Source organism: Lycium barbarum, chromosome 9 (genome assembly GCF_019175385.1).
Source record: "Lycium barbarum isolate Lr01 chromosome 9, ASM1917538v2, whole genome shotgun sequence".
In the NCBI taxonomy this organism is placed as follows: Eukaryota; Viridiplantae; Streptophyta; class Magnoliopsida; order Solanales; family Solanaceae; genus Lycium; species Lycium barbarum.
This window is the reverse complement of record NC_083345.1, coordinates 24,165,802-24,190,535: the sequence shown is the minus strand read 5'-3', so window position 1 is coordinate 24,190,535 and position 24,734 is coordinate 24,165,802. Positions and strand designations below refer to the sequence as shown.

At 37.5% G+C, this 24,734-nt stretch overlaps 3 protein-coding genes across 6 annotated transcripts; 1 reads left to right on the top strand and 2 right to left on the bottom strand.

Moving 5' to 3' along the window:
- The first annotated feature begins 1,015 nt into the window (after nucleotides 1–1,015).
- LOC132610427 (MDIS1-interacting receptor like kinase 2-like) lies at nucleotides 1,016–5,174 on the top strand. The gene is made up of 2 exons (XM_060324721.1): nucleotides 1,016–4,376; nucleotides 4,612–5,174. The coding sequence occupies exons 1-2, from the start codon at nucleotides 1,082–1,084 to the stop codon at nucleotides 4,974–4,976; spliced, it is 3,660 nt and encodes a 1,219-aa protein (XP_060180704.1). The 5' UTR covers nucleotides 1,016–1,081; the 3' UTR covers nucleotides 4,977–5,174.
- A 228-nt stretch (nucleotides 5,175–5,402) lies between these two features.
- On the bottom strand, nucleotides 5,403–12,448 carry LOC132610428 (cellulose synthase A catalytic subunit 4 [UDP-forming]). Of its 2 annotated transcripts, none has more exons than XM_060324722.1 (11): nucleotides 12,310–12,448; nucleotides 11,899–12,112; nucleotides 11,292–11,395; nucleotides 10,243–10,315; nucleotides 9,976–10,135; nucleotides 8,289–8,901; nucleotides 7,688–7,951; nucleotides 7,378–7,590; nucleotides 6,754–7,281; nucleotides 6,278–6,628; nucleotides 5,403–6,193 (listed from the first exon to the last, which is right to left on the bottom strand). In XM_060324722.1, the coding sequence occupies exons 1-11, from the start codon at nucleotides 12,361–12,363 to the stop codon at nucleotides 5,612–5,614; spliced, it is 3,156 nt and encodes a 1,051-aa protein (XP_060180705.1). In that variant the 5' UTR covers nucleotides 12,364–12,448; the 3' UTR covers nucleotides 5,403–5,611. The 2 variants fall into 2 exon arrangements, with proteins under 2 accessions (XP_060180705.1, XP_060180706.1); XM_060324723.1 differs by having other exon boundaries at nucleotides 11,899–12,109; nucleotides 12,310–12,447.
- A 1,978-nt stretch (nucleotides 12,449–14,426) lies between these two features.
- LOC132610425 (protein PHOSPHATE STARVATION RESPONSE 1-like) lies at nucleotides 14,427–24,002 on the bottom strand. Of its 3 annotated transcripts, none has more exons than XM_060324720.1 (8): nucleotides 23,752–24,002; nucleotides 20,301–20,987; nucleotides 19,967–20,165; nucleotides 19,775–19,851; nucleotides 19,639–19,678; nucleotides 18,068–18,128; nucleotides 15,663–15,732; nucleotides 14,427–15,158 (listed from the first exon to the last, which is right to left on the bottom strand). In XM_060324720.1, the coding sequence occupies exons 2-8, from the start codon at nucleotides 20,895–20,897 to the stop codon at nucleotides 14,838–14,840; spliced, it is 1,365 nt and encodes a 454-aa protein (XP_060180703.1). In that variant the 5' UTR covers nucleotides 20,898–20,987; nucleotides 23,752–24,002; the 3' UTR covers nucleotides 14,427–14,837. The 3 variants fall into 3 exon arrangements, with proteins under 3 accessions (XP_060180703.1, XP_060180701.1, XP_060180702.1); XM_060324718.1 differs by having other exon boundaries at nucleotides 19,967–20,177; nucleotides 23,752–23,999; XM_060324719.1 differs by having other exon boundaries at nucleotides 19,967–20,177; nucleotides 23,845–23,998.
- Between the last annotated feature and the right edge of the window lie 732 nt (nucleotides 24,003–24,734).

The following is a 24,734-nucleotide window of genomic DNA, read 5'->3' as shown; positions in this document are numbered from 1 at the left end:
TCTTGTATTTTATCCTAAAAATTATTATCCCGTATCCTTTAAACTAAAAGACTAGCAATTTTCTATGGTCCAATTAAAGCAAGGAATACGGAGTAAAAGAACATTTAATGTAACATTAACTATAGCCATCATTTTTGACCCCCAGGCCCCAACCAGCACATGGATGTCCTTTAGAAGACCTGTATTTTCAATAAAAACACACTCAAATTTTAGCTTAAGATCAACCATCCAGCTACGATGAATCATTCCTTATAATTTGAACCTATCATCTAAATAAGTAATTTTTTAACCTCCTTTGTAAGTAGATTAGAATCTTCCAAGAGATTCAACTATTCTCATATATTCTTACACCTATTTTGGGCAGTACAATTTTCTGGCGGATAGAATTCGATTGAACTTTTGCCTGCCTTTTAGCTCCGTCGTGATAATGGCATCTACAGGTCAACTCTATGAGACAAATAATACACGGTGAATACATTATATTTTTTCAATAGACAACAGTGCCAAAACTAATTTATGTACACTATTATTTCAAGGAACATCTTTTTTGTCTCTTCTCGGATTTGACTAACTGAATATACATATTCAACAAACCTTTTTGTCAGTTTTCACACTAACACCATGTTGAAGAGAACAAAAAATAAGCATCGACTTGATGGCATTTTTCTTTAATGGTGGAAAGAGGCTTGTGTGCACTTCATCTTTCAAAATCAACCAAGAAAGTGCAACTAATTCTTGGATATTGGTTTCAACAAAAGAATTTCTAATATATTTTTCCTACTAAACTGTTCAAACTCAAATTTTTATTTAATATTGGTCAACGTGGAATATAGTATTGACAAAATCCTCATTTATTATTAAAGAGTTGAAACCGTGTTATTGTGACAACTTGTTGGACCACTAGGCCTTGTACCTTTCAGCTGCATCTTTGGCTTTTTTTCTTTTCTTTCTTATATGTATCTTTGATATGATTGCCTTTCCACTAATTATACAATCCCCTTTTGTGGTCCATTTATATATGATAACCCTTTCATGTAAAAGCTCAAAAGTGTTGTATTCTTCTTGAAACTAAGTATTAGAAATGACAACATCTCATAGTACCTTTCTTTACATTCTGCATGTGATACTTCTTTGTTCACTTCCATTAAGTATCACATCATCAGGAAGAACTGAAGCTGAATCTCTTGTCAAATGGAAGAGTAACTTAGCTTCTACTTCTTTCTTGAATTCATGGTCTATTTCCAATTTCAGAAACCTCTGCAATTGGACAGCTGTTGCCTGCAATACTGGTGGAACAATTTCTGAGATCAATCTCTCTGATGCAGGCCTCTCAGGCTCTCTTGACCAGCTTGACTTCACTTCTTTTCCGAGTCTCACGAGTTTCAATCTCAATGGCAACAACTTCAGTGGATCGATACCTTCGAGTATTGGCAATGCCACTAAGCTCACTTTCTTGGACCTGGGTAACAATATCTTGGAGGGTGTCATACCAGAAGAAATTGGGAAGTTAACACAACTTGAATATCTCAGTTTTTATAGCAACAACATCGACGGTGTTATTCCCTATCAAATTAGCAATCTTCAAAAGGTATGGTACTTGGATCTTGGATCAAATTTCTTAGTAACTCCTGATTGGTCTAAATTGAAGAATATGCCTATGTTAACACATCTAAGCTTTGGTTTCAATGAACTGAGGTTAGAATTCCCTGAATTTGTACTCCGTTGCCATAATCTGACTTACCTTGATTTGTCGTTAAACCATTTGAATGGTTCAATCCCGGAAACAGTATTCACCAACTTGGACAAGCTTGAAAGCCTCAATCTTTCATCTAATTCATTTCAAGGTTCATTGTCATCAAAGTTTACCAAGTTGTCCAAGTTAAAAGAACTTCAGCTAGGTCTTAACATGTTTTCTGGCATAATTCCTGATGAAATTGGCTTGCTCACTAGTCTTGAAGTTCTTGTACTTTTCAACAATTCAATTCATGGAAAGATTCCATCTTCTATAGGCAGGCTCAAATATCTTCAACACCTGGATCTTGGAAAGAACGGTCTGAATTCAACCATTCCTTCTGAGCTCGGCCTTTGTACTAACCTCACCTTCTTGGCTCTTGCAGAAAATGCCCTGCAAGGACCATTGCCGCCATCTTTCTCCTCCCTGACCAAGTTATCTGCATTGGGTTTGTCTGATAATATTCTTTCTGGTGAAATCTCATCAAATTTCATCACCAATTGGACTGAGTTGACATCTTTGCAGCTTCAAAACAATTCCTTTACTGGGAATATTCCACCTGAAACCAGTCAGTTGACAAACCTCACATTTCTTTACCTCTATCATAACAATTTCACTGGTTCCATTCCCTATCAGATTGGAAACTTGCAAAAATTGTTGGACATAGATTTCTCTGACAATCAGCTTTCAGGCATAATACCTCCAACCATTGGAAACCTGACCAGTCTAAAGACGTTGCAGCTTTTCCGCAACAATCTCAGTGGGACCATTCCTCCTGAGATTGGGAAATTGATATCTCTTCAAATCCTTGACATCAACACCAACCGACTAAGTGGTGAGCTGCCGGACAGCATTTCTGACCTCAGTGGTCTGAAGGTTCTTTCTGTATATACTAATAATTTCTTCGGAAGTGTCCCTAACGACTTTGGAAAGAACAGTCCTGAATTGTCAAGTGTCAGCTTTTCAAATAACAGCTTCACTGGTGAACTACCTCCTGGAGTATGTAGCCAGACTCTTGAGGAGTTGACAATAAATGGTAACAAATTCAGTGGGGCATTACCAGGTTGCTTGAAGAACTGCACACAGCTAAAACGAGTAAGGCTTGAAGGCAACAATTTATCTGGTAATCTTGCAGAGGCATTCGGGGTGCACCCGGATCTTGTTTTCTTTTCTCTTAGTGACAACCAACTTTCAGGTGAACTCTCACCTGACTGGGCGAAATGTGAAAGTCTCACAAGTCTAAAATTGGATGGAAACAAAATTTCTGGTGTAATCCCAGCTGAGCTAGGGAATCTCAGAGAGCTCCGCATGTTAACTTTGGAAGGAAATCAATTGACCGGTGAAATTCCTTCTGAACTGGGAAGGCTAGGCCAGCTCTACAATCTCAGCCTGAGCAAAAACAATCTTACAGGAAGCATCCCTCAGTCTGTTGGCAATTTAACTAAGCTCCAATATCTTGATTTGTCAACAAACAAGTTAAGTGGTGACATACCAGTAGATCTTGGGAAGTGTGACCGCTTGTTGAGCTTGAATCTTGGCAACAATTCACTATCAGGTGGTATTCCCTCTGAACTTGGCAATTTGATGGAGTTGAGTATTCTTTTGGACCTCAGTGGCAATTCGCTAACGGGAACAATCCCACAAAACTTGGCCAAGCTCACCTCATTGGAGAATCTCAACCTCTCATATAACAACCTCTCAGGTAGAATTCCTCCAGCATTATCTCGCATGGTCAGTCTTCAGGAGATGGATTTTTCCTACAATGAGTTTTCTGGACCAATTCCAACCGATGGAGTATTTCAAGGAGCAACCGCTAGATCTTTTCTTGGAAACTCTGGTTTGTGCGGAAATGTAGAAGGATTATCCTCATGTAATTCGGATACCCCAAATGAGAAGTCCAGAAAGAAGAATCAAAAGGTCCTCATTGGGGTATTTGTACCGGTGGCCTGCCTCATACTTTTGGGAATCCTGTTTGTTGCATGTCTTGTGTCTCGAAGGAAGGCTAAGCAACATGATGAGGAGATCAAAGCTAGCCAGATTTATGAAAATTCGGAGTCTCTGATTTGGGAAAGAGAAGGAAAGTTTACTTTTGGTGACATTGTGAAAGCTACTGAAAATTTCAGTGAGAAGAACTGCATTGGGAGAGGAGGCTTTGGAAGTGTCTATAAAGCTGTTTTGCCCTCTGGGCAGGTTGTTGCAGTAAAAAGACTCAACATGTCAGACTCGAGTGACATTCCATTGGCAAATCGTCTAAGCTTTGAGAATGAGATTAGGACTTTGACAGAGGTGAGACACAGGAATATAATTAAGCTCTTTGGTTACTGTTCCAAGAATGGGTGCATGTACTTGGTTTATGAGTATATAGAAAGAGGTAGCCTTGGGAAAGTTCTATATGACAAAGAGATGGGAATGGAACTTGGATGGGGTACAAGAGTGAAAATTGTGCAAGGAATAGCTCATGCACTTGCTTACTTGCACCATGACTGCTCTCCACCTATTGTGCACCGTGATGTATCACTGAATAACATTTTGCTTGAGTCAGAGTTCGAGCCACGACTCTCTGACTTTGGCACAGCAAAGCTGTTAGCTTCAGATGCATCAAATTGGACCACAGTTGCTGGTTCTTATGGCTACATGGCACCAGGTATTTTATCTCTAGTGCATCCATATTTCTATTGGTTGATCAGTATGTTTATTGCAAGAATGTAGACAAAACTTTACTTTTGAAGCCTTGCAATTCCTTAATAGATATCTGGTTTTAGTGTCCCTGATGTTCATTTACAGCTAGTTTTCTTGCTTAACAGGCTTTTGACAGTTGATATTCTTATCATAGGAATGAAGAATGTTGCAATAACTTACTAGTCTTTCTTCTTGTGCAGAGCTTGCACTTACCATGCGTGTCACAGAAAAGTGTGATGTTTATAGTTTTGGAGTCGTGGCTATGGAGGCTATGATGGGAAGGCATCCAGGGGAGCTTTTAACTTCATTATCAGCAGCAACAGGATTGTCTTCAGAAATGCTTTTGAAGGATGTTCTTGACCAAAGACTTCCACCTCCCACTGGCCACTTGGCAGAGGCAGTAGTTTTTGTAATCACGATTGCCTTGGCATGTACACGTACCACTCCTGAGACACGACCAACTATGCGTTTTGTAGCACAAGAATTATCTGCTCAGACTTTGCGTTACCTTTCACAGCCATTGGGGACAATAGAAATGAGCAAACTAACAAGTTTCCAGAAATAGCAGAAAGAATGAGAAGACAGAGCCTGATGTACAGGTGTGAAATGTATAGGCTGTAGAGTTCTAGTGTTAAATGCAACTTTCTCAAGATCTAGGGTCTACATAGTATGAAGGATGAAAGCTTGGATATGCCCAAATTGTTATGTTGTGAGTGCATTATTCCTTAGAGAGAAAGAAATAATATCATCCTGTTAATCATGATACTTAGATCTCAAAAATCTTATATTCTAAGCCTCTCTCTCTATATATATATATACACATACATACGTACTTAACTTCCACCAGGAAAAAGATAAAAACAAAAGAAACTACAAAATCCTGCTTGAGGTTGGTAATGCACTAACTTTCCAAGCAAGTGACTATGTGTATGAAATATGAGCTTGACCACAGCCTCATGAAAGATGAAAATTATAGTGTGTATATATGTCATTATAGTGTTTAAAAAGTCTTGATATTAACTTGGATATTAACTTGGACAAGTATGGATGTTACAAGGTTGCATAATGCCCTTATCCTAGTCTTACACTTTATTGCTAGGCAAAACACTAGCACAAGATACAATGTGTTCACTTGCAATCAAAATAGTAACCTAACAAAAATTGGCAAAGAATAGATCACACAGATACCAGGCACGGCACTTAGCATTCCACTCCACACGGCTTGAGTATAGGGCCCTTCTGTTTTGGTAGGAAAGGGTCTATTCTGACCCAAACGAGTGAGAAGATTGAAGCAAGAAGAATTGACCAGAGGACCACAATGGTGGGAGTCCTGTTCTGCCTGCCCATCAATCCCTTTAGGAAGGGATAGAGATGCACAATAACCCAGAAGGCGAAGAATAACTTTCCGAAGAGAGGACCCCATGAACCATAACCATTGTTGATGGCATCCGAAACACCAGCCACAACACCCACCATATTCAAAATGATCAGAGTGGTTGGTGGGATGAGGAGTGTGGTCCATTTGAAGAGGTAAAGCTCCCCAAACTCAGTGTCCTCACCTGCTTTTGCTGTTACGGTAAAGTTTGTGTCTACACCAGCAAGAACTTTAAGAAGGCCTTGGAAAACTGCAAATAAATGTGCTGAAACACCACCAATGACCCAGAATTGCTCGTTACGCCACCAGGCCTCAATGCTTACTCCACTCCATCGCAGCTCGAGTACGCTTGTGACTATGATGGAGAGAAAGAGAGCCATGAACCAAATGCTTGCGAAGTTGTTAAGCTGCAAAAGTAACATGGGATTTGAATTAGAAAATTGAAATCAAATCTTTAATATTACTGAACCAAATGACTTCAGTTCACTTACTGTGGGGACGATAAATTTTCCAGTGAGAAGGCATACAGCTGGAAGGGTGCAGTAAGCGACCAGAGCTATGGAAGTGAATGGGTAAACAATGGTGTTAATGTATGCTAGCCTTTCCAACAATTTGAGTTTACCACCCCAGGCATACCAAAGGGGACAATGACGACTCATGAAGATTTCAACAGAACCAAGAGCCCATCTCAGGACTTGGTGCAATCTATCTGATAGATTGATTGGAGCTGATCCCTTAAAAGCTGCTCTCTTCGGACAGCAATAAACCGATCTCCATCCTCTGCAGTGCATCTTGAATCCAGTCAAAATGTCCTCTGTAACAGAGCCATAAATCCACCCAATCTGTCAAAAATGAAAAAAGAAAACCAATTTATTAGAAGTTAGCTAAGAGAAAACCAGTTTATTAGAAGTTAGCTAAGAGAACACCCATAATTCATAGTAATTTATTCATAAAATATGATTCTGACCTCTTTGCCCCACTCAGTTTTCTCTTCATACCCACAGCTAATAACATGAATAGCTTCTTTTATGAGCGTTGTTGGGTTTGTCCCTTCAGGAAGCCCACCATCTTCCTTGAGTGTGGAAGCTATGAAAACTGGGGACTGCCCAAACCGTTTCTCAAAGTTCTTTTGGGACATGAGAGACGACTTCTCAAGCTCATCATATCCTTCAAGGCCTTCTTCAATTTCCTCAAGATCAAAGACAGGTCCAGATGGCTTCCTCGTGTAGTTCTTTCCATTCATTGTTTTCTTTTTCTTGCTATATAGTCCTCCAAGTCCAAGTAAGGCCTTGATGCTCTTCTTCTTGGACTTGGACTTGGGCTTTCTTGAACCACCACAACAGCAGCAGCACCAACTAGGCCAGCAATCGCATGTCATCTTTGGACGCTTCTCAGAAACAGGTGGATCATATCCGTATAATGCCTGCCTGTTAAAGACACAACCTGTTCCAACATAAACTGGTCCTTGAATTCCATCCAGGCCTTTCATGTTGATCTGCCACCATGAAGGGAAAAAAAACGGATTGAATCAGAACAAAATACTGGGAATAAATCCTTTGTTAACACATCACTGAATTATAAGTCAACTTACATCAAAGAAGACAACATTACGGTTGGCATATCGATCGTGGCGATCAATACCATCAAATCTCTGGGGAAATTGGACATAACAGAGCTTCTTTCCAATTTGTGGATCCATTAAAAAGCACATGGCTTCTCTAACTGCCTTGCTGTTGTTAAGGTAGTGATCACAATCCAAGTTCAACATAAATGGTGCATTGGTCAGGACTGCAGCGACTCGAACCTATTTAGAAAAAGCGAACAAATTACATAACATGAAGAAAAGGACTTAACAGAATGTCAAGGAGGCAACCCAACAATAAAGACTACTAATTACTAACCAAAGCATTCATGGCACCGGCTTTCTTGTGGTGCGGATAGCCCGGTCGTTTCTCGCGGGAAACATAGACAAGGCGAGGTAGCTCCTTACCTTCAATGTCAAGTGCACCTTCACTACCTAGATAAACTTGAATCATACCAGGATGGTCTCTGGTATTGTTACCAGGCCATGGAGTTCCATCTTGCATTACCCATCCTTCTTCTGGTTTTTTCTGAGCCTTTGCTACTAATGCATTAATTCTTACTTTGAATTCTTCATATTCTCTCTGCCACAAGATAGTGAATTTTCAATTAGCAGAAAATATCTTATTTCAAGCCAAAGAAACTTAACCCCTTATAAATGATACTCCTATCTCAATTCATATATCTCATTCTTTTATTTTGGGCACGTCCTAAAATGTTTGACATGATTCCATTCTACTACATTTTTTTATAAGTATTTCATTGTACAACTTTCACGATACACTATTTGAATTTTTTAAACTTTGATATGATTCTCCATCAAACAATTATTACGATATAAGTCAAGTCAACATTTTTAGGCACTGTATCTCCTCTGATAAAGTCGTATAAAGTGAGACGAATAAGGTAATAGATTCATACCTTCATGGCTCTGCGGTCCTTGACAAAGGTAGGCTGAACTTTATCTTTCAAGTAATCAATCTTTTCATTGAAGTAGAAATCAGGTGCCCTAGGCTCTACACTATATTTCTTACAAAATGGCACCCATCTCCTGGCAAATTCAGCTGTTTCTGCTAATGTATCAAACAACAGCATGGAAGCACCATCATCTGATACATAACAGCTAACTTTCTCAACAGGGTAATCAACAGCCAAGATTGACAGAACAGTGTTTGCGGTGATAATAGGAGGCTCCTTAAGGGGATCAACTGTACTCACAAACACATCCACTGGGGCTAATCGATTTGGCTCGCCTTCACGTTCAAACCTCAATGTCAATCGATCAAGGTAAGTTTCACGGTTTATGGGTGACCATTTGGGGAACTGATCAAGTATCCATGATAATGCAAACCATATTTCACATATAACAGAGATAATCCATAATGGATAAGCATCATAGGCTGGTGTTAAGATCCGGAAATGGAAAAAGAACCCAAGAATTACAAGCCTGAGGATAATGACTATACGATATGGACTAATTAGACTTTGTGGAAGTGGAACTTTTCGCCAGAGTGGTTGCCGAGCTTCAGCCAAACTGCTTGGAAATCAGTGAAGTGGTTAGAACATTGAAATATTCTGCAAGTATAATATGCTTAAACTTTAACTGTTTCAATTCACTCTTTTCTTTTTGGAACATTGTAGTATTTGATCCATTTTGTTCATAATGTCGCATGCAGTATATAACTTTCACAACTATAAGGAGTTCAAATTTCTTGATCATACCGGTCAATTATCGAATGATATATAACTACAAGTGACAGAGACGGAAAATTCAATATTTAAAAGTTGTAAGGAGAATGACGGGGAAGGTGGAAACAAGATCAGATATAATGTGACCATTATGAACAAATCCTCAGGCCACGTTGACTGATTTGTTATAAATTTAAAGTATTTCTATAGTTTCTTTTCCTATTCCTTCAATGTTGTTGGGTTAAAACAAAAAATTATTTGTTGTTTGATTGATGTTTCCTCACATAAAACCTTCTCGTATTAATGATTGTCTAACTTCAACACGATTGAACTAGGGCAGATAGCTTGAAGGAAGGAAGTTCAATTGAATCCTTGCGTTGAAAATTATACTGCACAAATAGGAAAAAACTAGTTTGTTTTGGCTACATGTAAGCTGTTGAACCCCCTTACCAAAGGGAAAATTCTAGTAAGGTTGCAAAGGGGGTTGAAAATTTCTTCAGGTTATAGGTTCAAATCCCAGGTGTGACATTCTTGACTCCCTTATACAAATTTTTGGCTCTGCTAGTTGGATAGAAGGTCAAGAAGTAATGCTGGTAAATGAAGAACTTAATTTTTTGATACTATGTTTTCATTACCAAACAAACTTTTCAATTATTATCATAATATTTTCATCCGCTACTACTAAGAGACTAAAGAATAACAACAACAAACCCAGTATATTCCCACAAGTGGGGTCTAGGGATGGTAGAGTGAACGCAGACGTTACCCCTACCTCGTAGAGATAGAGAGGTTGTTTCTGATAGACATCAAGTAAAGCATTTCAAAGCATACTAATATACTATAGATAAGATGTTAAAATGCAAGTTTAGTCAAATACTATCAAAGGGAGAGCAATAAAAGAGTGAAAATAAAGACATACAGATAATCATCATCTTCATCAGCTTGATCATTTCCCCCATCACCCAATTTGCTAACCAGACCCCTCTTTTCTTGCCTGTTTTTCCATTTCTCAACTCTTTCCTTCCATTCTGCATCACCATAACTTTCTTTCTGCTCATCCTCCAAATCCTTGCCTGCCACTGTCATTTTCCATTGAAAAGAGAGTCACTTTTGAGTGACATATGCTCCAATAAACAATAAAGTGTAACAATTACTCATTTGGGAAATAATTAGACATTTAGCTTACCACTTCCAGCAACTGATTGATTATAAGCAGCACTATTGGCATTGTGATGTTGTTGATTATACTCTCCATTCTCCTGCCAACATACACAAACTTAGTTTCAATTCAATGAGAGGTCTATCAGAAATCTCTTTACATTCTTGAAAAAGGTAATGTCTGCTTACACTTTACCTTCTCTAAACCGTTTGGCGGAGGATTACACTCAAAATGTTGTTTGTTGTAGTTCAAATGAGAAGGCGGTTGAGTCAAATTTGTGCTTTTAATCTTTAAAAGTTGGTCTAAAATAATTAATATTTCACAAAATTAAGAAGGTATTTAATTCTTTTTATCAAATTTGTCCTTAGCAAAAGAAAATCATTACTTATTAAAGATAATAAGTGATTTCCTTTATTCATGTATCCAAGTCCAAGCCTAAAACATCAATTAGTTTGAACCGGAGGCAGTACAACAGCTAACCATATATACAAAAAAATATATACTGATTATATATACAGTATGTATATTATATACAAAAAGTATATATTTTCGACTATTATTTAATGGGAGGCTATATAGCCTAAAAATCTCAAATTTTACGTGGATTAAATAACAGGTCATAATTTGACCCGCCTAATATGATCTGACATCCCTTCCTTCTTTTCTAAAGAAAAAGTGAAGCCAATGCATTTTGTAAAAGTATACTCATTAGTCAAAATTTACATAATTTCTAATTTCCAATTCTGATTTTGTATGTTTGGGTTGTATCTTGACACGTTGGATTCATTATACGATCCGATAGTTCGATGAGGACATTTCAAGTTTAATCCATTGGATCAAGTTAACAAACAAGTCATAATTCCATTCCTTGACATCGAGTTACTAAAAAATAAATTGATTTTGCCAACTTCAATGGGATTATTATGCCACATGGTATTTTTATTCTACCAAGAATTTGATAGACATGATAGTTTAAGACAAGCTAATTATCTCTAGTGCTATTAGACAACACAATCTTGTAGCTAATTAATGCTTCTAGTAGCTAGGTTGGTGAAATATAGTTGAAATGAACTAACCGAGTGGTGGTGGTTGGGAGAAGCAAGATGATTCTTGATCTGAAATTCTTGTTCAAAATCATCATAGAAATCATCTTCATCATCACCTGCAACTCTTGGACAGCCTACCCATATATATTCCACAATTTAGTACAACTTGGTAAGCTAAAAAAATTCAAGAATGTATAGATCATCTTAATATATTTTGATAGCCATGAATGCATGCACATATTTAGAGAACCGGGAGATGGCGTATATATCCAAAGGATAAATGAATGCACATACACATGCAGTATAAAGAATTGACAGGACAATTTAATATGTTATAGCTAGCGAGTTATTGTACTATTTTTTAAAGGATTCAAGTTACTTTATTATACTTTATAGCTATTAATGTAGTTTGACATATTATACCTGGTCAATTACCATTTTTAACAAGTTATTGTCAGCTAATACTTATCATCGAAACATAAGGTTGAAATTACTTTAAAAGTCGTCTAATTGAATAATTCCTATACTGACAGTGCGTAAAACTTAACAGTTTTTTAAGATCACTGTATCAGTAAGTAAAGTGCATGTTATTGTATGTTTACTTAAACATATTGCAAAAATAAAAGTGAGAGAGCACCTCTATGACGTTTATAGCGAGTATGACACTGAGGACAAGACTGGTTGCCTTCACTCCTCTCATACTCATAACATGGCCTGCAAACTGGGAATCCACACTCCCCACAAGCAACAAACACCTCCCCATTTTCCTTCACTTCAATCTCGTCTCTACAAATCTTGCATATCTTCTTCAGTGATATTGCAGACTCTCTTGTTTCTACTGGATGCCGCTGCTATACACACGAATGAAAAAAATCGTCAGCACACAATTTAATGAAGAAAGAAAGACTTTTCGACATATACATTTATGTGACTATAATTAAGTGCATGCATGTCATTACTAGCAAATATAAGGAATTTAAAATGAAAAAGTATATGCATTCTTTTTTAAATAGACTAAAAGAGAGAGTATAAGAAATATTGTAATTACATCATCCCCCGTGTGGAAAACATGAAGTTCACTGCGAGAATGAGAACCAGCCATGGTGTTAATTAGATGCCACTAAGGCAAAATGAGGTAGGAAAGGGAATGAGTAAAAGAGGGTATATTAAGAAGAGAATATGTACACTTTCTGGTGGGAGTTTGAGATTTTTCACCTAACAAATAGTTGAAGTGTCGTTGGTTTGATTAGAAGAGACGTTACTTGGATCTGGGACCCGACAGGTAGGAGGACATCGCTTCTTCCACAGGCTATTTAATTCTCTTGACAGACGCACTCTTTTTTATTTTAATTTTTTTAAAAAAGTTCCCTATATAGTTCTGTAATATTTTTATACTAAGATTATAGTGTGTATCATGTATGATTAGACTGCACATATATATCTTTGACCCAAAGGTATCGAAACTCGGTCCTAACATATATCGGCCAATGGTAACGGATAAATTATTCATTTGGACTTAAATTATACGGAAAAGGGCCAAAATTATCCCTGAACTTTCGAAAATAGTTTATTTATACCCTTTGTTATATTATTGGCTCAATTATACCCTTACCGTTATACTATGAGTCAAATATGCCCCTGAACTTTCGGAAATAGTTTATTTATATCCTTCGTTATATTATTGGACCAATTATGGCCTTACCGTTATATTATGGGCCAAATATACTCTTAAGTTACACGGTCTGCCACGTGTCACAATCACAATGGCTCAACCCATTTCCCCCCTATAATTACACCTAGTCACCGGATCCGACCCGTCACTTTATTTCACCCAACCCGTTTTGTTTATTTCAAACCCAAATAAAATACCTGTACCCATTTTGTTTATTTCATTACATGTTTCATTTCATTTTGGGTTTTCTTTTTGTAAACTACCATGTTGAAACCTATAATGAAATAAACAAAACGGGTACAGGCACTTTATTTGGGTTTGAAATAGACAAAACGGGTTGGGTGAAATAAAGTGACTGGTCGATCCAGTGACTGGGTGTAATTATAGGGGAAAATGGGTTGGGCCATTATGATTGTGACACGTGGCAGACCTTGTAACTTAAGGACATATTTGGCCCATAGTATAATGGTAAGGGCACAATTGGCCCAATGGTATAACGAAGGGTATAAATAAACTATTTCCGAAAGTCGAGGGGTATATTTGATCCATAGTATAACGGTAAGGGCACAATTGGCCTAATAGTATAACGAAGGGTATAAATAAACTATTTTCGAAAGTTCAAGGGTAATTTTGGCCCTTTTCCGTAAATTATACTTCCTCCGTCATTTGTTTTACTTTCCTTTTTAGTCTGTTTAAAAAATAATGTTTCTTTCCTTTTTTCGCAACTCTTTAATTTCAACTTTTCACATGGCATGTTTAAGACCACAATATTAAAGGATATTTTGGTACATTCAATATAGTTTTAGTTAACAACCATAAGATTTTCTTAAGCTCTGTGCCAAATCAAACATTTTGAAACGGAGGGAATATACACTGACGGTGCAAAATTTTGTACATTATCCGTGCAGGACTTTTATTTGATGTATCAATTTGTTTACCATGTTTTGTATGTTACCAAATACATGCCTACTGTATAAAGTCAATTGAACTGGACTTATAAGTAGTAAGATGATATAAAATTTCTTAACACTGTCAAGGTGTACGAGTTAAATTCAATTAATTCTAAAACAAAATATCTGATACTCGATTTAGTTGGTTTGGTAGGGAACATCAAGCGGTTTTTGAATGGTCATGGTCTACAGGATACAAATCCCCTCTAAATCTTTTAGGTTACGTATCCTTTCTTGATCTTTTTTCCCTTTCTTGTATGTTATGTTTTCTTTTTCTTTCGTCGAGAATGTAAATCTACCTCTAATCAGAAAGACAAAACTCTAAAAATCAACAATGCTTTATCAAAGTTTTGTGAATAGCGTCTTAGCATTTGAAACACTAAGTTTTTAGTGCTTGCTTCTTTTTAATGAAGTTTTTTAATGCTTGCTTCTTGTAATTAGCCATAACTTAACGAGTCTTTTACATGATAAAGGAAATATCAGGTAAAACTAGTCATTACCATGAAATTCCTTACCCTGCTAGAACATGATAAATCCACCATCTTTAGCAAAGATTACATTTACATAATGCAACTGGTGAGAATCCAAGCAATAAGAACTACTTCTCTGACTGATACATAGACTTTAACCGAACAACTCATGTTCAGACATCCTACAATTTCAAATTACAGGGGAATCTCGGTACCTCAAACCTTACTGAACAAGAATTAGACATCAGCAAGGTTACTCCGGAATGCCACATATTGACAAATCTTAACATCAAGGTTCGATATTTCTTTATGTTCTTTGTCAAATGAGAGGACAAGCCATGGCCTCTAGGGATATTGTTTATGAAAAGAATACCATGGTATCTTTAGCTCCTTCACGAGCCAACACCGTTCTACTCAAGGATTTGATGTTCCAATCATCAAAATAACTATCCTAACAAAGGTTTTTTTTTTAACCTACGAATGCTTATTCATCCAATTTAGAGCGCTTTGAAGGTGGTGAATCAGATGTGCTGGTTATATTTGTTTCAGGATCTCCAGGAACTTCTCTTTCTCGCCCTTTCCGTTTCTCATCAACCTCTTTAGCAGTATCAATCTGTGACACTCCAGGATCATTTTTGCCAGACGAATTTTGAACTCCATCTGACAACTGTGCAAAGGCATCATCTGCCGTGGATGATGAGCCTTTAGCCAAGTCCACGCCAGGCATTGACTTGCACTGCTTCTCAAACATCTGCTGGAGGTATCGCCCTTGTTCTTCTATACGCAGCTGCAGATTTCTTTGAATCTGCAAATGTACATGACAATATAAGTGCACATAACATTACAAAGTGCTGTAACTTAGTTACCACGAGACAATCAAATAAGAGATAGGACAAGCTGGCTATTCATTCATCAATGGCCATAAGAAAGCTATTCTATTACCCATGATAGAGAAGATCCTTAGCCCCAAGACTGAACTATGATTAACTCAAAATTGACTTATCAAAAAGCTTGACTGCTTATATCTTCATTAGTCATCAACAAGAAGGAAGAGAATCCTACAGGAATTGTTTACATCTTAAATTAAACAGAAAATGTACAAAGGAAAACTCTAACGTGCACTTTTCGTTATCGTCAGAACTATCTATTATGATTGGAAGACCGGAAAGGCCATAAGCAGCCAAAAGCTATACATAAGAAAACAAAACATGACAAGCATATAACAGACACAATTCCTTTGTTGAAGATGCAAGCAATGACCACCAATCAACTTGTTAGTACTTCATACTTCAACAGAAAGAATTCATACCTCAAGCTGTTCATGGAGACGCTTCTGAACTTCCATCTGCAATCGCAATGCTTCGGTGATCTCAATTCCCCTGTATCACAGCCAATTGCGTAAGTATACACGACAATAAAATATAACATTAAACTCGAAATTACATAAACAGATCCCTGAAGCTACCGCCCAGTCACTGTATTCGGAGCACCATTATTCCCCGTGCTACCTAATAGATGCACAAAATTCTCCAACTAGCTGGCCTCAGTTGCAGAACCCTCAATTTCAACTATTTGAATCTCTTCCTTTTCTGTACCTTGAAATTCAGTTGATATCCTTCAACTTCTCTCTCTCGCTCCCCCCCCCCCCCCCCCCCCCCCCCAAAACCAACTCTTTCCTCCTTTCTCTCTATTGTGGAACAAATAGATCCTTCAACTAAACATCATCCACTGCTACTTACTACTATTTGTCAGCCTTCTTGTCAGGATAGCTTAAGCATATGCCATACTAATACATTCCATGTTTCCTAATAACAGGTGTAAATAAGTTAATTCATGGTGTGGAGATCCAAGAAACTAATTTGAGCGCGCCATCTTTTGTTTAGGTTCTTTTTATTATACGATTGCGGTCTCCAGGAATATGCATAAATATTACTCTTAATGAAGTCCATTATACAGTAACTTCTAATGATTTAAATTATACTCCAATTCATGTAGAAGTAGGAATTCCTCTCATTAATTTATGTGCAAGAGAATTTTAATTCTTCAGAGATTAGCTCAGCTTTACCCTCAGTCAATATTAACTATTGTATAAGTTTCTGTTGTAATTATGGAAATGGAGAGTTTCAAACTTGTAGAATTTTAAGTTTCTTAATCTCTAAATTTAATGTTCTAGATAGTAATTTATTCACATCCCCTTTACATCAGAAATTGGTAACTTCATCTACGAAAGGTGAAACAAAATGAATAAATTGGGACTGAGCACGTATATGATATTAAATTATTAATAGGTACCTGCAAATCATATTCCTACTCCAACCCCTACCCCATCATGAATGAAAACCAATCAGAAAGTTAATTAAACAGAACCTAAGCATCATGTGATGCATATAGAAAGGGGGACAGACCACATGCTAAGGTTATATAAATGCATTTCAGAGATACTGCTTTGTGGTATCCACATCAGGAAGGGACCCATTGAGGACGAAGCAGGATAGGAAATAAAGGAGGGACAAACATTTCACATTTTTATTGTTCTAAATACTCCAGCAGAAACTGTTTCTTAAAACTATGTTGTGATTGCAAATGATGAAGATAAAGCTGGTAATACTCGGTTAATTCAATCCAAATAAACCAGGCAAAGGATATTTCCATAAGACGGCAAACAACACAAGTATGTACACGATATTGATGTGAGTGTTATTGTTGGCCTAGGAATTGTTAAATAACACAGCACAATGGCACAGAAAAAAAAAAAAAAAGGGGGGGGGGGGGGGGGGGGGGGGGGGGGGGGAGACAACTCCCATCCCTCTAAAAACATCCAAACCTAACAAGTTAAGCCACACCCACAATCTGAAAACATTATCAACACAGACAGGGGTCAAACACAAGATCAAAACCCCAACATCCATATCTGAACCCATGCCCCAAATCCCAAAACCAGTAACTGAAATTACACTATCACCAAAACCAAACCATATCACAAAGAAAGAAAACAAGAAAATAAAATAAGATGACCCCAAGACTCGAATCACATAAGCACTAGCCCAAGCCCAATAGAAAACAATTCTGCATGTCACAGAATTGGCTCATCGCAGAAGACAAAAACATCACTACTTTATAAAGACAGAGACATCACTGAAGCAGCCATGGATGCCAGCCTCTGTTCTTCGGAGGATGTGGATAACATATGCAAAGATGACTTTTGAGAAGGAAGAATCCAGTGGTGCCGGAAAAAGAAGAAGAAAAAAAAAAAGGCGTCAATGAAGAGGAGATTCTGGAATGACGGTGGGCCAACCCCTGATTACCGGAAACTCAAGTTGGCCCTTGCTCCAAATTCCATAATCTGCTATTTTAGTTGAGGAAGAGATAACTTGAAAATTTCCAATACTAGCTAGAGGATAGGGAGAAAACGCCGCCTGTAGAAGAGATTTTTATGCTGGAAAACACAGTAGCAGTGAAGATGCAGTGCCAAGGTCTTCTGTGTAAGATGGAAGTTCTGGTGAGAGAAAGGAATAAATTTGGGGGAGGGGGTCAGGGTAGAAGGTGAAATGGAGAAGATAAGGGGAAGGTTTACGTTATAACTTCAAAAAATATAACGCGGAAGTTTCTTTTATGCATGGAATAATATAAAGTGACTTATAATAATTATACCAATATTTCAGAGGATATATAATAGCTGATCAATAAAGCTGTGGACATGGAACAGCAACTTACGTTTTTAAGTCCAGAGATGACAAATCATCAATTGAAGATTGTTTCTGCTCTGAAGACCCTCCTACGAGATCAAAGAAAAGGACGTCAGCAACCAAAATCATCAGAAGACAAGAATGAATGGAGAAATTAATTAGTCACAACCTAGAAATAATAAATGACAAGAAATACACAGGATATTTTTAGAAATGAAATAATTAAGCTGATTAACCATTAAGTTGAAGAGCATCTGACTCAGGTCAGAAAAAGACAGGCTCGACTTTTTTTTACAAAACATTATAAAGTTCATAATACTCTTTATCCTCAAATATTTGTCACTATTTCCTGTCAGGGATGTTCAACATATTGACGTCCTTCCAGATAGAAAAATACCATCCACAAACTAGCCTTCGCCAAAATATGTCCTTTATGGAACAGGTTTTCACTTAAAGTGGGTAAAATAGGGGGAGAAACGTGGAAACTGTTTTAGCTCTTACATTGAGTGAAAAAAGCGACAGATGCAGGAAAAAAAGAGATGGAGGGAGTAGTACTCTGATATGAGAAGTTATTTTTGACTGGAAAAGAAATGTATCCAGAATTTAAAATTTTGGCGTAATGCCCTTATTCAAAAAAAGAAAATTGGCGTAATGCTTCTTTTGCTAATGACATTGATGTAATGTTGGGAGTTTTTGGAACCTCTGCAGTTACAAGAGAGTACTGTGGTTATATTAATAAAATTATGTCTTACCGAAGAAAAAAGATAGAAGTACAGAAGAAAAGACCGCATGCAGTGTCATTGAGCGAACATATTCGGCAAAGGAAGAGGGGGGGGGGGGGGGGGGGGGTGGATTTACAAAACATAGCACATGATGTTGGAAATTCTGTACAAAGTTTACGGTTTCGCTTAAGTAGTACCAAACTCTTGAAGTTTCCTACGCTATGACTTTCCCACAGTATTATCTCATTCAATTCTTGACACAAACAGAGCACAAGTCCATGTTGCTGAGACAGCAACAAATAAAGACCAGATCCGAGACTCATTGCTCCAAAACCTAGTTGATAACTCACAGGTTCGAATCTTTCGGATACAACACAGAATAGAACTTGCTGGGCATTCTGTTGCTACAGCAAAGGAAAGCTCATCTATCATGCACTAGAAAGCTACCATATGAATAGCTGCCTAAGAATAATTTCATCATCTGCTACCATGTATATATAGATTGAGGAATGTATGTGTGATTAGATACATTACTTCACTATATACACATGATAGTTGCCTCAAATCAAAGATGGTATTTGAAATCACATGAGATTAAATACAAAACAATAAGTTGACATATGAATAAATAATTAAAACATGCAAACACAAATACACACGCATGCACTTGCTTGTGAAGAAGAATGTTTTAGATCTCAAGTACTTAACAAAAATTAAACATCTACCGGCTCAAAAGATTTTCACAGCTTTACAACAAGCAAAGTTAATTCCAGAATAAGAACCAAACACCTTTTTAAAAGGAGAAAAGATAAAAAAGAAAATGAAAAAAAAAAAAAAAAGACACGTGTAAGCAAAAGAGTGAGAAATTTCTAAATACCATCTGATGCTTCTGGTTTATATCTAGCTGTTCGATATTTCTGCATTTCAGGAAAATGGTTCACAATCATCGATAAAGAAATACAACAGGTCCATCTCTAAAGGGAACCAACTTCAGGACATGGGATAGCACAAACCTGCAAATGGCTTTTTACGTGATAGATGGTCAAACCTTCAACTTTCATCAATTTTAGCACCCCTTTGGGAGTAGCTCCTGCAGTTCATGTAAAATCACTGAGTCAGACAACAGTCTAAGACTAAAAGTTGTATTCTGATGCACAACAAGAAGAGCTTCATCAAAAATGATGCACAACAAGGAGAGGAATCACTTTCACTTCCACCAAGCTTGTTGACTGCTTCCACAAAGGCTTCATGAAGTTCTGGTGTCCAACGCATGCGTTGCTTTGTTGCAGCACCACTTGCAGCGGATGATGAAGGAGCAATAACCGAAGTTTCTACAGACACAGCTGGGATTTGCTGTGATGCTTGGACTTGCTGCATTGGGAAATTTAAAGGTTGTTTTTCCTCCTGATATTGCATCTTTGATCACACAACAGACAAAATAAGAATGGGTCTCCTCTTTTCACCAGTAAGAAGAGTAAGAACAACAAATGTAAATAATGAGGAACAGAAATTCAGCATTTAGTGCAGAATAAAACTGACCTTCGGCTCTGAGTCGGCAATGCTTGTATCAGCCATAATGTCATTCCAATTAGAAGCCAGAGCATCTTCATCATTGATTACAAGGTCGGCCCATTCCTGCCAATCACTTTGTTTATTGCTACAAGCTACCTGGCTATTCTGGACAGGGAATGGATCAAGGAAATTAGGCAATGGATCTATACACCAGGGTTCATTGTTTTCAATCAAATATTGGCTTGATGCTGTGGATTGAAGAACTCCCGAATGAGGTAATTGGATTGATGTCTCACTATTTGTTGACTGAGAATTGAAAGGTGCAGGTCCTGAATGCTTTTCCTGGGGTGGAACAGATGAGAAATGAAGATCCGCGGAAAATCCTGATGATGATGAGAACATAAGACCAACAGCTCCACTGCTGGAAGGCAAAGAAGAGACAACAGTTCCAGGATATTGCTTGAGTTCCTTCTCCGTCGAAGCCTGCTGCAAGTCTGGAAACTTAGGGTACTTCTCTCCTAGGGATGTTGGATACATAGGCAAAGAAGAAGAAAGTGATGCACCACAATTACTGAGTTGACTTGCAACCACACTTTGAACAGACACCGCGGGACGTGCTTCCATTTGAACTTTGTGAAGGAGTACCGCACACTACTATATTCTCCTCGATTAGTATCTTTTAATTCCTTCGTAACCGGTGGCCAAGATTGATTTCTGCATAATTATCAGGACATCAAAATCAAAATGCCAAGAACCTCAAAGCCAATGCGTTGCATACCTTGCATGTAGGATTATTAAAAACCCTTGGTGCTCATGACTGGACACAATTCTAAGGATCCATTTTAAAAATTAAGTGATTAACAACAGGATAGGTGGTAGCATGGATTATTATGAACGAAAGCAACAAGCGTACTACAACTGAAAAGGAGTATACAATATAGATTCAGAGTCTTGTCATACTAAAGGAAAATTTAGATCACCAAGCATAGTTTTGTCAATGGTGAAAATTCTGTAAACAGAGAAACTGCATGATAGCTACATGCTAAAACCCAGAAATGAAAGTTATATGTCATAATGACAGCTAACTTACAACCAAGCAAAGATATCAAGCATGATTTGCCAGTAAGATGATGCAAGACCCTTGCACTGCCAAGTAGAACATATTGTACATCTGGAATTTTTTTTGTAACCATAGTAATTCAATGTAAATTATCATTAATACTGCACCCTTGCCAACCAAAGATACTCATCACATTCACAATTTTAAGTTGTCGAAATGTTGGCTAAAGTAAAGATGAATTGCATCATTGTAGTAACATGGAAATACTATGCATTTTTCAGATATATCCATGTTAGAAATCCCAACAGAATTAGCCATTGATGCTTGTGTCATGGTAGGCCGCCTACATCACACACCCTTGTGGTGCGGCTCTTCCCCGGACCCTGCGTGAACGGGGGTGCTTCGTGCACCAGGCTAAATCCCAACAGAATTATTTATTTGAGAAGTAAAACCAGAAGATTTATGATTTCTTGTCCCAGGTTCTAAAGTGAAGGCAAAAACACTAGGTGATTTCTTCCTATCCAAGTGGACAGAGTTACCTGGTACCTGTGCTGGTGGGAGGTAGCAGGTACCCTGTAAATTAGTCGAGGTGCGAGAAAGCTAGCCAAAAACCAAGGTTATCAAAAATGAAAGAAAAGGTTAATGAATTCTTCCATAAATTCAGAAGGGAAGGTGTTAGGTTGACATCAAGGCTTTCATTCTCTTGCATGTATAGCAAGGATTCAACCATGCAAGAGAAAAGTTATTAGAGTGAAGATAATGCGCAAAATGGAGCAATATTAGCACAAAGAGTAAGCTTCTGTTGGAAGAAAAAGGCATGAATGACGTCTTTGGTTGCAATGACAAAAGAGCCTAGGACTTTAATGAGACACTACCAAATTAATGTAGCTCTGAGCTGGATAGTAATAAATGTTGTGTAGTACTATCACACCTGGATAAGAGATAAATAAATTTCAGAATGCAAGAAGAACGACTAGCTATAAACCATGTCTTTACAAGGCTAACCTCCTATCTCATCTTTTCCCGTTTGCTCGGAATAGAATTGATCATATCAAGTTAATTTAGCACAAGACATCAGCTATAACCTAAAGCTTCCACCTTTATCTCAGTGCCCCAACCAGATAAACTGAATATAAAGTTGTAAGAAGTCCAGACTCAGATTCAATCTTGAACTTCCAATCCTAACCAACTTAATCTAAATAAAAACAGGCAACTCAATTAATCAACTATGCCTCAAGCCCAAATTAGTCTAAATGGGCTATATGAATCCTCTAACATTCATTATGTTCTACTCGGACTTATTTCATTTTAATATTGGTGAATAATTTGTCTTTTAAGGCAAATTAGGGGTTCCCTAAATTCTCAAACTAGAGGTTTTCTAAAATCTCACTTATTCCTAGTCTCTAACTAGATTAGAAATGCTCCGAACAAACTCCTGCCCTTATGCAAGTTTTATATCAGCTAAGTTAAATCCAAATAGTTGGTATGCCTATCGAAAACGGCCTCTCTACCTCCCGACGTAGCGGTAAGGTCTGCATACAGTCTACCCTCCCCAGACCCCACTTGTGGGATTACAAGGGGTATCTTCTTCTTGTTGTTGTTGCCTAAATGAAATCTTTCCTTTTTTTCTGTTTGCTCTTAGCTAAGTACACGTTTAATTAGAGAAATTGTAGGTCTTCTATGGCAACTTACCCACCCCGGCCCCACAAGATAAATCTAATTAGAGCTACAAAAAAGAAAAGTCAAGATAAATTTACAGTCATGAAGCCATGCAAACATCAAAAATCACTCCTTTGGGATGGATAAACGGGAAAATATTAACTTAACCAGATTATCCACTAAGTTATTTCCAAATACTTGGTATGCCTATATGAAAGTTTTGTTTTTTTAATGTTTGTTTTTAGCCTAAGTACACGTAATTAGAGAAATTATAGGTCTTCTAAGGAAACTTAACCCAACCTAGACCCCACAAGAGAAATCCAATTAGAGCTACAATAACAACATACTCATTGTAGTCCCACAAGTGGGCTCTAGGGAGGATAGGATATCCGCAGACCTTACCCTACCTTTGTGGGGTAGAGAGGTTGTTTTCGATAGACCATCGGCTCGAAAGAAAAGACAAAGATGTGAAGCATGGTATTAAGAACAATAAAAACAATCAAAATTAGCAAAAAGAAAAGATAAGATAAATTTACACTCTTGAAGTCATGCAAACATCAAAAATCACTCCTTTGGGATGGATACACGAGAAAAAATTAACATAACCACCAGATTATCACCAATCCCAAACACACAGACACACCAAAAAAAAAATATATACAAAAATACAAGCTAAATCAAGATAAGCCATTTCCACAAATTAAGCACAAAAACATCAAAATTGTTGAAAGAGACGAAAAGGGTGTAAAGAATTATTACCTAAACACTCAAAAAAGTTATCAATTGAGAATCAAACAGCTCCATCAAGGCACACACCAATCATAGAGCTGATAAAACTATATCAATAATCACCTGTATACTAGGCGTATCTATCTTATGGTGAAGATTAAATCATATGTGCGGATTTTAAGGTGTTTCATTTCATAACCGGAGATATCGAAAGACAAATTGAATGGTGAACGTTCGATTTTTTTTTGTTTGGCTGCTAATTTTGTAATTTTAGTACAACAGTGCCTAGTTGCAGAGATTGTTGTCATAGGGGGTTGATAACACGCGCGCTTAAAGAGCGCGTCCGAAGGTAGTGGAGGAATATGAGGAGAACTTGGTGACTGTCATGTGGTGGGTCCCAGTTTGATAATAGAGTTGTCATTGGTTTGTGAGGTGACTTGCCTCGTGCGGTACACGTGTGATTAAAATCTCAATTTCGTTTATTTGGATTTCGGAAAAGGGCCTAAAATGCATCTTGACTATCGTTTTTTATACGATAATACCCTCCATTCACTTTTCGGGTCAAAAATACTCCCGCCGTCAATCTTTTGACTTTAAAGTACCCTTTTTATTAATGGCCCCTTCTGAAATTGAAATTAATGAATTCATTTATTTCGTGGCACGATTCGGCTAATTTTGAAATGATTAAAATTAATTATGTTTTAAAAAAAAGAATTCTAATTAATTAAAAATTTCAACTCAAACCCGAACTTTTTTTTGCGTGGATTGCCCTTCATTTGGGGTGGTCTTAATTTTGTTTCCCTTCAAATTGGTGGTCTTTAAGTTTTGCCCTTCGCCTAATACCCCTAGGCCAATTTGCAGGATTGTCCTTCACTGTCGGTGTTCTTTAATTCTTACCCCTCAAAATGGTGGTCTTTAAATTTTGCCCTTCAGGCAGAATTTGCATGAGCACAGGCAGAATTTCTGCCCATGTAGAATTTGCATTGACAGATTTGCAAAATTCTACCTTGCGA

What these genes read in the sequence shown, in the direction of transcription:
- LOC132610425 (XM_060324718.1), bottom strand. Translation starts at nt 20,897, where the DNA reads ATGGAAGCACGTCCCGCGGTGTCTGTTCAAAGTGTGGTTGCAAGTCAA. An exon ending in TTGCCGACTCAGAGCCGAAG is followed by an intron (nt 20,178 to 20,300) that starts GTCAGTTTTATT and finishes GTGTGATCAAAG; the next exon opens with ATGCAATATCAGGAGGAAAA. An exon ending in CAAGCTTGGTGGAAGTGAAA is followed by an intron (nt 19,852 to 19,966) that starts GTGATTCCTCTC and finishes CATGAACTGCAG; the next exon opens with GAGCTACTCCCAAAGGGGTG.
- LOC132610427 (XM_060324721.1), top strand. Translation starts at nt 1,082, where the DNA reads ATGACAACATCTCATAGTACCTTTCTTTACATTCTGCATGTGATACTT. An exon ending in TTATGGCTACATGGCACCAG is followed by an intron (nt 4,377 to 4,611) that starts GTATTTTATCTC and finishes CTTCTTGTGCAG; the next exon opens with AGCTTGCACTTACCATGCGT.
- LOC132610428 (XM_060324722.1), bottom strand. Translation starts at nt 12,363, where the DNA reads ATGGCTGGTTCTCATTCTCGCAGTGAACTTCATGTTTTCCACACGGGG. An exon ending in AGGACCGCAGAGCCATGAAG is followed by an intron (nt 7,952 to 8,288) that starts GTATGAATCTAT and finishes ATCTTGTGGCAG; the next exon opens with AGAGAATATGAAGAATTCAA. An exon ending in CCGGTGCCATGAATGCTTTG is followed by an intron (nt 7,591 to 7,687) that starts GTTAGTAATTAG and finishes TTTTCTAAATAG; the next exon opens with GTTCGAGTCGCTGCAGTCCT.